At 40.3% G+C, this 12,592-nt stretch overlaps 1 protein-coding gene across 6 annotated transcripts in view; it reads left to right on the forward strand.

The window, feature by feature from the left end:
• Positions 1 to 12,592, forward strand: part of LOC111329136 (uncharacterized) — a 118,839-nt gene that overhangs the window by 16,107 nt on the left and 90,140 nt on the right. For all 6 annotated transcript variants that reach the window (XR_015994712.1, XM_088743360.1, XM_088743372.1 and 3 more), the window contains 2 exons: positions 214 to 402; positions 1,084 to 1,299. Coding sequence is in view for 5 of the 6 variants with exons in the window: in XM_088743360.1 (XP_088599486.1) it covers positions 214 to 402; positions 1,084 to 1,299 (405 nt within the window). In the remaining variant the exon portion in view is untranslated. The remainder of the gene's footprint in view (positions 1 to 213; positions 403 to 1,083; positions 1,300 to 12,592) is intronic.

A 12,592-nucleotide genomic window follows, 5' to 3' on the forward strand; every position in this document is an offset into this window, starting at 1 on the left:
TGTCTTTCAAGTTCGTTGATGATCAAGGGTTCCTGTTTACATTCAACTGGCTTTATTCGCCCCCTCCCTTTCACCATATGTTTTGTTATAGTTGGCTTATAAAGTATGAAATATTTTTTTCCTGATCTTTGGCTCGTAAGCTTTCTGGATATAGATAGTTTGATATAGCCTTCGTACCTGTAAGAAATCCTTGAAAAGTAGCATGTTTTTTAGCTTAGACACGTACCCATGGCGACAACCTTACCAAGCCAACTTTGAAGATGAGCTTCGGCAGCTTAACCGAACGGAAAGGGTATCACGTTACAAACCAAGCACTGAAGAAAAGCTTCAGCCGTTAACAAGATCATTATCTAACCAACCAATCTCTGAAGATAAGACTCAGCAGAGATTCGGTTCAAAACGGTAAGAAATGAGTGGATCCGATGGAAGGTAACAGAGCAAAAATTTATAAGGCTTACTGTTTCAATGGTGTATCGACCGTAGAAATAGTTTAAGAATTTAAAAAAATCAATTTGACTTAGTCTAAAACATCCATTTATAAAGTAAGGCTCGGTTTAAAGTCGAACTTCAAATGTACCGAACTGACTTCAGTTTGGGTCGACTCAAACTATTAAATTCGACATTAACGACTTCTCAAAAGTGTTAGCAGTCATTTTTTACTTTTATATGAGCCTGTATGTATGGTCTAAGGGAATAACTGCACTGAAATCAAGAATGAGTTGTGCAGGAGCTTTGGTCGTCAGCCTCATTACCATTAAGGTGTGTGCAAATCATGCTCCTTTTTTTGCTTCAGCAATGAAACTAAGGCAAATGTTTAGATAAAAGCACTTTTTTACAACTCCTCCTATTTGTGTTAAGTTTGCCTCCAGTATCTTTCAAGTTCGTTGATGATCAAGGGTTTCTGGTTACATTCAAATGGCCTGATTCCTCCCCTTTCTTTCACCATATGTTTTGTTATAGTTGGCTTATAAAGTATGAAATATTTTTTTTCTGATCTTTGGCTCGTAAGCTTTCCGGATATACATAGTTTGATATAGCCTTTGTATCTGTGAGAAATTGTTGAAAAGTAGCATGTTTTTTTAGCTTAGACACATACCCATGCCGACAAACGTTCCAAGCCAACCTTGAAGATGAGCTTCGGCGGTCAGAAAGATCAGAAAGGTCACCACGTTACAAACCAATCACTGAAGAAAAGCGTCAGCCGTTAATAAGATCATTATCTAACCAAGCAATCTCTGAAGATGAGCCTCAGCAGAGATTCGTTGCAAAACGGGAAGAAATGAGTGGATCAGATGGAAGGTAACAGAGCAAATATCACTTTGGTTAAAATTCTAAAATAACAGTTACTTTACTTAGGTATTTATGCTCTTTACGACTGGTACTGCAAATCGCACGGCCCCCGTAAGTTGTACTAAAACTAGGGGATTTTGGCCCACTTATCCTGAGGGCCTTAAAAATTTTCACCACTCTCACGTTGATCTCAAGTCGTCCTTGGTCGGTCAAATTTTCTTTGAGTACTTTTTTAACTAAACGGCCTGAAGAAACATTACTTTGGTTTCTTGATCTTGCATCACACATACGGCATATTTGTCCACTGGGTTATCGGGCTCTCTTCTGGTTGAAAGTTTTTCATTCACTGTTGGTTTCCAGATTTCCTGGTAGTCGTGATATCCCTTTATGTAGGAGTTAATTTGAAGCGAAGCAACATTCCTTGGGCAAACCATTATTTAAGCAGAGCTTGATTTAGTAAATTCAAAGCCAGCATCTAGCAGTTGAGTGCATGCGTCTAATGACAAGGACGCGATACGAGTAAACAACACACGTTAAATCACACTTTTAGCGGAAGTGGATCACTTTGTCGGTATCGTTTTTCAATTTAGGCTTTTTACCGAGGTGCTAATTGGCATGTATTTCTGTGCTGGAGCTTGTGCGGTGATCACACGGCTCTAGAAAATGGCAGAATCTGCTTCTTCCGGACGCAGAAAATAGTCTACTAAAAGTGTTCGTCAAAAATATGAAGCTTTGAAATTGCTTGAGAAAGGTGAAGCCAAAAAAGATGTTGCAGCTCAGTTCAAAGTACCACCGAATACAATCTCAACATGGCTAAAGAACAAGGACAAGATTGTAAAAGCCTTTGAAGGAGGGAGTCATCGAACTAAGTCACGGCTGAAAGCGAGTACTTGTGATAACGTGGGTAAGGCCTTATACAAGTGGTTCATCAGAGTTAGAGATCAAGGCGCACCTGTCGGGGGCCTTTTACTCTAAGAGAAAGCAAGAAAGTATGCCGAAGAGCTGGGAATGGAAGATTTCAAAGCATCTAATGGTTGGTTTGACCGCTGGAAAAATAGGCACAGTGTTACATTTAAAACAGTCTCGGGCGAAGTAAAATCATGCACAGCAGATATGACTGCATCTTGGCAAGAAACAACTTTGCCGACTTTGCTTACAAATTATGAACTGCGAGACATTTACAATGCAGATGAATTCGGTCTTTTTTATAAAGCTTTTCCAAGTAGATCGCTGCACTTGAAAAGTGAGAAATGCATTGGAGGAAAGCACGGCAAAGAGCGCATAACTGGGTTGGCCGCCGCAAACGCTGAAGGAGAAAAACTCCCAATGTTTGTGATCGGAAAGTCCGTCAAGCCTCGGTGTTTTTCAGGCGTGTTAAACTTGCCCTGTAGATATCGCGCCCAGAAAAAGAGCTGGATGAACAGTGACTATTTTTGAAGAATGGGTGCGAGAACAGGACCGGAAGTTTGAGAGTGAAGGGAGAAAGATTGCCTTGATTATTGACAATTGTCCCGCCCACCCACAAATCGACAATTTAAAGGCGATCAATCTTGTATTTTTGCCGCCAAATACGACTTCCAAAACCCAGCCCATGGATCAAGGTGTTATCCGGTCAACCAAAACCCACTACAGGTCTGGTTGTGTGCGCAAATTTATTGAAGCGATCGACAAGAACAAGCCAATGCCAAAAATTACCGTTCTTGATGCAATGGTCCTTCTGACACAGGCCTGGAGCAAGGTTTCAAGGGATACTATTCGCAACTGTTTTAGGAGGGAGGCATCGGGGACAAAGAGCAACAAAGCGCAATCGCTGACGAAGATGACCCATTAAAATCCTAGAAGAAGATTTCGATGCATTGAGACACAAAGACGCGGAACTGGCACCGACAGAAGTAAGAGCTGAAGATGTCATTGAGGCAGATGACGGCGTTATGACATCGGACAGTGCGCTGTTAAGTGATAAAGAAATATTAGAAGAATTCAGAGAACGTGACAGCACAGTGATGGAAGTAGACGATGATAGTGACGATGATGACTCCGAGGAGAGACCACAGAAGCCAACAAGAGCACAAATAACCGAGGCTATCAACACGCTTTCGTCCTATAGTCTGTTTGCTGCAGATGTCGGAGCTGACGAGATTCGTCGAAACATGAATCAGATCGCATACATTATCGAGAAAAACATTTGCAAATCTCAGAGGCTGCTCGCAATTGATACCTTTTTAAGCTAAGCACCGTTTTGTTGATGAAAACATTTGAAATACGTTCAGGGATTACAAACTATTCACTAATATCGCGAAAATAGGGTAAATAAAGTTATGCAGGGGTAAAAACTGCGTATTTATTTTTGACCCCTATAATTCGAACCCCCGATAATTCGAACTATTTTGCTTTTCCCTTGAGACTTCGAATTATCGGGGTCCAACTGTATAAGTTCCTGCATTTTTAATGATCACTCCATCACTTGAAACACCAAAAACGTTTCTGTCTATAGCTGACCATTCATTGTTTGACGTATGAAATTTCACTTCTTTCTCACTATTATGTGCTCATTTATAAGTTGCAAACCATAGTTGTCCTACTGAAGTATCAACATGACTTATTTACAGCATCATTGTTATCTGTCGGTGTATGAATATTGACTATTTTACTATTTCTAACATCAAGATTACCAGTGATTGCTTTACTTTCATCAGCTTTTATCACTGTGTTAATCTGATTACTAACATAGGTTTGATAATCGTTCTGCATAACAGTATTATTGTCAGAAACTGTCTTATTCACAAAATTGACATTTGTTGCATAATTAGTATCACTCGGTTGTGGATCTTTAAGAAGGTGTCCACGAGAGGACCAGGCAGTCGTGATACATGCCATCTCACCGATTTCAATGAAACTTTGCCAGTTCAAAGGATCTACCCATAAACTCCAAATGACAAACTGGTTTCTGCTTTGGTTATTTCCGGGGGTAGATGGACCACCCCCCGGTTTTTCTCGGTTTTCACTAAAAAATGGCCTCAAAATAGGTAATATGGAAGAAGCTCTTACTGCAAGTGTATTTAACATATTACTGTAACGGTTTGCATACATATTGGTACATCCTTAGTAAACGTACGATACAAGTTTAAATCGATTTGATTTATTACCAGCATCAAGATTACCAGTGATAGCCACAGAACCATCAGATTTGAAATCACTATCACCTTTGTAATCCTTTTCTCCTGTATCACCATTTACTCCGTGTGGTTCTTGTGCACCAGTTGGTCCCTGTAATCCAGCCTTCTCTTGTGGTCCAGTGTTCTCTTGTGGTCCAGTTGGTCCAATATTACAGTTGTCTCTTTTGTCACCTTTAACACCTTTCAAACCGCGTGGTCCTTGTATTCCATAAGGTCCGACATTACCTTTTCGTCCTTGTGAACCAGTGTTACCTCTTGGCCTTTGCGAACCACTATTTCCTTGTGGTTCAGTATTTCCAGTATTGCCTTTCACTCCTTGAGGTCCAATATTTCCTCTCGGTCCTTGTGGTCCAGCAATACCCTGTAAAGCTTATGGTCCAATATCTCCTTTATCACCTTTCACCCCTTGTAATCCTATGTCGTCTTTGATGCCTTGGTCTCCCTTGATACCTTTGTCACCTTTTGGTCCTTGTATCACTTGGGGGCCTTGTGGTCCAATATCGCTTCTGTCTCCTTTCATTCCAATCAAGCCTGGTGTTTCTTGAGTTCGTGGAGGTCCTTGTTCACCATCTTTGCTGCTAAATGATTATCACCGTTATACCAACCCATATGTTAATAATTAGATTACCGACAGTTTTCTAGGCATAACATTTGAATAGTCACCTCCATCTAATCGTCCGTTTGAAGCTGTCAAATAAATGCTTATTTTTTCTACTTTTGTCAATGATGGAACACAAAAGACATGTATATCAACCCATTTATCACTTGTGTTTTCATATTTTGCGATTAATGTGGTTACAGAACTAATGCCAGGTTTTGGTGTATTCAATTTATGGAAGTTGCGGAACCTTTGTAGCTGTCTTTCGTTAAATGAATCTCATATTAGCCATCTTCCTGAATTTCTCAAAAACAGCGTGAATCAACTATTACATCGTTACTATTTTACACCAGACTACAGCTGTATTTGGAATAGTACCAAATTGTACTATTTTTGCACTGTTATGCGGAAGGCTTCCACAGTAATATTATAAATTAGTTGTCTTATCATCAAATTGCTTCTTTGCAACTGGGTTATTATTGTTGACAGCAGCAAGGGCTATTAGCTCATCTGTCATTACCGCAAGTGTTTGAAATTTAACAGTGCCCTTGATTATTTCATGAACCTTATGCCACACAATTGTTGCAACATTATTGTCATATCCTGAAACACCATAAACAACAACAAATATTTGTAAATCTTGTGTGTAACTATTACCGGATTGGTTTTCTTGACGCATTTCAATTTATCACTGAATTCAGAAGAAGGGTTGTCCATAAGATAGTAGAAAGCATTCTTCATTTCAGTACTTGTCACCGAATGATTTAGCTAGTCATCAAAATACTTTTCCGTATTCCGAAACTACACAAACCTGGTTTTCCGATGCGACCTATTGTTTCTTTCTGTGGCTCTCCCACATACCAACTATCAAAGTACCTGACGACAATACTACAACCGCTAACCGACAAATCCAGACATAAACTACAATCCACTGAAGACTTCATTAACGCTACCAAGACTGTTCAGATACCTGACGACTACAAACTAGTGTCATTTGATGTGAAATCACTGTTCGCAAGTATTCCACTTCAATTGGCATTACAATGCACTGAGACTGCAATCCGACAATCTACTGACCCACTACCGCTACCGACAAACGACATCATGGACTTGCTAAACATTTGCCTAACATCTACTTACTTTCAGTACAACGGTAAACACTACAAACAGTTACACGGCACTGCCATGGGGTCTCCAGTTTCTGTTGTTATAGCAGAAATTATGATGCAGAACATCGAGGAACGCGCCCTTTCGACTTGACGACAAACGATACCGCTTTGGTTACGTTACGTTGACGACACATTCACCGCCGTTCGACACGACGAAATTGACGCATTCCACTACCACCTTAATGAACAAAACACTGACATACAGTTTACCAGAGAAGTCGAAGAAAATGGCAAACTTCCTTTTCAAGACTGCCTGGTAAGCCACAACGACAACTCATTAGGGACGACAGTTTACAGGAAACCGACACACATCGACAGATTACTAGACGAGTCATCCTACAACCCTACATCACACAAAGCCACAACTATCAGAACTCTAACACGACGCGCACAACTAGTATGCGACTCGACAGACAGCTTATCCGACGAGAACAAATACCTTCACCGTGTTTTTACGAAGAACAACTACAACAAGGACTTCATCCGACGAAACACTCACCGACCCACTACCACTACCGAAACAAACGACACCGCAACGCCTACGACTACAGCAACCATACCGTACATAAAAGGCATGTCTGAAAACATCTCGCGCATCTTACTACCCTTCAATATCCGCGTCGTCCACAAACCCATCACCACACTACGTCAGTTACTAACCAACGTTAAAGACAAAGACGAACCGAGGAACAGACAGGGAACGATTTATAAGATCAATTGTTCCGACTGCCAAGCCTCCTGCATCGGTGAGACTGGCAGAAACCTCACAACAAGACTGACTGAACACAGACGGGCGACGAGGAAAGGTGAAGTCAGCAATCACATTGCTGAACACCATCGACTTACCATCCACAACATTGACTGGGACTCTACGCAATGCCTAACCTACAGCACTGACTATTTTCAACGACTGACTCTGGAAAGCTGGTTTACTAAATTAGAACAGACTCCCCTAAACAGATGTCAACAACTACCCGCTCCATACAAACGACTCATTCACGACATAAACATCACAAACGACCGAAAAATAACGACCTAACTTTACCGACAGATCGAAACAGACCAATCACGACCGACTTACGTCACTTGAGTCTTACAGCCAATAACATCACGGTAAAACCAACCGATCATTTCACACGAACTGGAATAAGAACATTCTACTGACAACAATCATTCACTTGACTCTGATGATGACTTCCGCACAGGTTGTCGAAACGTCAGTCACTACCACCAACAACAGTCCTTCTCAGGACTACACTCACCCGGACGATCAGACTACACCTTTACATGTTACCCCTGGGTTCAAACCATTTACTGCAAAATACTTTTCATATTCATACTTCACTGAAGCACTATTTAAGGAAATTTTCTTATTCTTACATTAATTGACATTCGTTGCATAAGTACTTTCAGGTGATTGTGGCTCTTTCACATCAATAATACATTTTGAATTCATGTTGAGATCGCCAGTCATTGCTTTCGAACCATCTAGTTTAACCATTGTGTTCATATGTGTGGCAACATCTTTTATTAGCAGCTTCAGTTCCTCTTGTTGGTGTCGTCACATTGAAGATCTTATTTTCACCAACATTCAAACTACCTGTCATTGTAATTTCATCATTTAACTTGACTGATGCGTTAACCTGTGCGTCAAAATATGTCTTATTCGTTGTATCAGGAGGCGGTGTGGTCGAGTGGTGAGGGTGCTGGACTTGTAATCCGGTGTCCCGGATTCAAGTCCTCCATCTTGCCACTCACTGGATTTGTTCTTGGTTGCCCCTAGTTGAACTCCTTGGCTGCGCTCTGTAAATAGCCTATCGGTCTGCTTCCTGCTAGTGAGGATTTTTAGGCACTTAGGTAGTCTATGTTGTGGCTGAAAAGCCCCTAAAGGGGAGCTTTAATTTACGTATTTATTTATCAGTATTATTTGTTGGTGTTGCCAAATTGGCCATCTTATGATTGTTCAAATTGATATCACCTCTGAACTTCTCAACACCTGTTAAAATATCATTTGCAATCGCATCAATAAATATGTTATTAACTGCATCATCACCACTTGATTGGCTTGCCATGATTTCAATTTTATAGTTCTTCATATGAACGTTTGAGCTGACATTGAACGCTGAGCCAGCATCACCATTCGGTCCTTTTGTACCCATATCACCTTTATCACCTTTCAAACTGCGTGCTCCTTGTAGTCCCTGTGATCCAATATCCTCCTTAAGGCTTTGTGCACCAGTATCGCCTTTTGCTCCTTGCGTTCCAGTATTACCTTGTGGTCCAACATCACCAACGTTACCTTTTGGGCCCTGTGATCTAGTGTTCCCTCTTGGCCCCTGTGGTCCAGAATTACCTTGCAACCCCTGCGGTCCGGTGTCTCACCTCCTTTTACTCCTTGTAGACTGCTTGAAGCAGTATCACCTTTGGGTCTGGGGTACAACAGATCCGTGTCTCCTTTATCACCTTTATCGCCTTTGTCTCTTTTACCTCCCTGAAGGCCCTTGTTCACCATATTTGCTATTCAAAGGATTATCACCATTACACCAGCCCACATACTAATATATTTCATAAGATATCTCATTATGAAAATCTCTTGTTAAACAATGTATCACCATGTGAGAATACTTGAATAATGTCGTTAAATGATTTCTTCTTGTTGCTCTCATTGATATAGTACAGACAATAGTAACCACATAATACGCTGATCAAGTCTTAAAACTGTATAATTGACGTTCAATCTGTCAGACAATATAATGATCTCCTCAGGACAGTCCAAACTAAAGCTATCAAAATGCTCTATCAAATTATCTTTCACATTCATTGTGACCTAGTGTGTACCTGTATCAGCTTTGTCACCTAGATTAATCACATCAAACCCCTTTTTGATTTCTTTTGATATCTCATCTCTTGACGTTACCTTATTAAAGGTCTTCACTTTCATGCGTTTGATCCAGTTAAATATGTCAAATTCTGGTATCGCTTTATCGACAAAATGGTACCGAGAAGAGGGTCTCCATTGAACGGCCTGTTCCTTCCCAGCAGTAGTCCTTTTCCCTTTTTGATTGGGTTCTTTTTTTACTGGCCTTTGCGTCTCTTTCAGGAGTTGCATCTATCGAAGTGCCAACAAATGGATGTGGTCTGTAAGGCATTAGTTGATTATACACACTATTCTGCAATCCACCGCCGTAACATGCCAATAATTACCTTAAGATCCGGCGATGGTAAACTTCTGGGACGGCACGCGGAAGTGAAGTTACTGTCAGGATTACTTCCGGCTGCCGTCGTTGTGAGGTTTCCCGCTGTAGCGGCCTTGTCAGTGACGTGAAGAAAGACATTTTGCCGTCGCGGCTAAAACGTGAGTAAACTTTTCAGAATAAAGCCATTTGAACTCACTTTGAGCGAAAATTGTTGACCATTTGAACACTTTATTGTTATGACAGAATGTCTGTGAAATAGCTGAGCAAAAAATAAACGATTTGTTCGAGGAAATTTTAACTTTATTCATTTGCCTTTCTCAAACCACGGTTTGTCACTCAGTATTGCCTCGATGTTAACAAAGAAAGCAACCCAATAAGTTTTACAATTCACTATTTCTCTTTATTTCAATGAAAAATTCGTAGACTTATTTGGGCATAAATTGATGGCCATGACGTTATTCCATTTGTCTTTTGTCGAGTTTAATAACAAGGCTCATCTGAGAAAATTTTCGAATTCATGATCAACAGTTTCGATAATGTTTTTTCAGCCATATAAAGCGTCCTGGATTAAGCGTGAAAAGTTTGCTGCTGGAAATTGGTTAAATATTTATCATCATGATAAGATTATACCTGTATTATGCTGCTTTTGCATACATGTCTGTGTTGTGTTTCAAATTTTTCCCGTGTTTAAAAAGGTCACTGTACATACAAGGGTAATACTAATCTTGTCAACAAGAGACAAAGGCCTTCGATTTCATCGCTTACAGTCCCTCTTTCATAAATATACGAATCAGACAGCCCCATTACGTCTGCGAGAATAGGTATGTCCCTTTTTTGGTAACCAAATTCTGCCAAGCACTCACTTCCATCGAGTCCTTCCAGGTCAAAATGTTTGTAATTCTGATAGAGATAATCGAGATTCTTTGAAATGTTGGCATCATGCAACAGTAAAAATTCATCTTCTAAAATGTCACCATCATCGAAACTTGCGATCAACAATTTACGAGCCTTTCTAAAGGTAGTCAATGCTTTTCCTAAACTTCGATGAGGAAAGCCAGTACAGCAACTGTCAAGCGCGCTATCTTAAGGCTATTTTTCGTGCCATTTCAACGGCGACCTCTCCGCAAGCCCCCTTGACTAAGTCTGCCGTCCTAGATGTCTCCCGTCGTCGGATCTTAAGCTCATTAATATCACAGGAGGGGGAGGTATTGGTGCACTTCTGTATGATCTAGTCTGCATTCCTTTTCCTTTCAGCATATTCATCAAAAGAGCGATAGCGATGCTCGCCAATATGGTATTAAAAGCACCACCACTCTGTGTCTGTTGGTTTGATTACCAGATCCCCACCACTCTGCAATGCTGCAAGTATCTGTTCTTTCTGTATTTTAGTCAGCATGCTATTGTATTGAATAAGTTGATCTATCTTACTCTGGAATCAAAAAGCCTCCTGTCTGTCCCTGTCCAAGTATATTGTCCATATAAAAGTTTCCGAGACTTGTCAATGCACCTGTGGCAAGACCAAGCAGCACCTTACATCATGCCAGTTTTGTTGCCATTGGAAGAAAGTTTGGTGCAAGAACAATCTGACAACTGAATAAAGAGCCTCCTTCTTTCAGCACACTTCTTATCTGTGTTTTTTTACTGATCTTTATGTCGCCACCTTTTCCTTCTTCATAGCTTTCTAGACTCTGTACCTGTGTTCTAGTCAGCAATAATTCATGCTGACCATTCAAATCACTTTTTTTTCCAATCTGAGAGTAATGGCTGAATTGTTCTTGATGGCTCTTGCAAGCTGTTGTTTCTTTCATTGCTCAGTTTAACGGAATGGCTAAATGGCTGTCATATCTTGTATATATTATAGGCTACATTAACAACATAAATAGAAGTTATGAATGAAAAATAGTCTAATCATATGTTAATCGGGCTGTTGCTGTCTGATAGCCTACCTTAAACTTCATGTTTGCATGTTTTTGCTCTTCTCAGCCAACTATAAGGTTGTAACTGGCTAATTGACTTATTCCCTGAGAAGAGCCTCTCCACTGACCACGTCAGCAGATAGTTCTTCCTCATGCAGAATCGTGCGTAAAGATCGTAATTAGCATTTGGTGCTCCACTGAGTCCATATTTCAATTCCAATTTTGTTGATCCGCTTTTCAATTCTTCTTCCTGATTTGTGAGGTCGAAATATAGGATTCCATAAAGTTTTTCAAACATGTTGACATCAATCGTTGGTCTCCTCAGATAATCATTAAACTGTCTGCCTTATCTCATTAGTGCGCGATAAATTCTCACCCCCTCTTTGTCTGGTTCCATGCGTTCCTGTGGACAAAATACCCCATTGCTCAGTTCAAGCTGAGAATAATCAAATGTTACGTTGTTAGCAATGCCAAAGGTGTTGAATATGAACATATTTTGCTCGTGATCATTCACTTTAGCTGTATTGAGCGCTCAGATGAACGCAAGTCGTGGTTTTCTGATGCTTGATGTCAGTTTGAAGGTTCTTGTTCGCTGTCGAATTGTTGGACTTACTTCCATACGTTCTTTCATGTAGCTCCAGGTATGTAGTGTCAAATAGTTTTGCAAAAACATTTGATCCCCTTTTGCGTTGAAAATCATTTCTGGCACTCACAGAAAGAATCTTGTGATTATGTATCTTCCTTCTGCTCGTGCATTGTCTCTGGAAATAACATTTTGACCACTTTCAAGTGTCACATTAATGCTAACCTTTCTATTGGGACTTATCTCATTGGTAAAAATTTCAAAGAAACCAAATCTGTTGCGTGTTATGATCGCATTAACAAGTACAGCAGAAGTACATGCCTGTAATATCTTTTTTCTCCTCGCAAATCCTTCATTGTATGTTGCCAGATCTGTTGGAGCAAAATTTTGTGCATTTCTATCTAGTTGAAGAGCTGTGTATTTCTGCATGACAGCACCAGTATTTGTATCCGTATAGTGCAATATGAGTGGTCCGATTATCACTATATTCTTTGGAAAATTCCAAAAGATTCTTCACATTCAATGCGTGATTAGTCCCTGGGGTATCGAAACAATTAGCGCCATTATACTCCATTTTCAGGTGATTGATAAGTGAATGGCTGCCATTGATGGTTGCCACATTATCTCCTACCACATATTGATTATTACTGGTTTTGATGTGTA

Source organism: Stylophora pistillata, chromosome 1 (genome assembly GCF_964205215.1).
Source record: "Stylophora pistillata chromosome 1, jaStyPist1.2, whole genome shotgun sequence".
Taxonomy (NCBI): Eukaryota; Metazoa; Cnidaria; class Anthozoa; order Scleractinia; family Pocilloporidae; genus Stylophora; species Stylophora pistillata.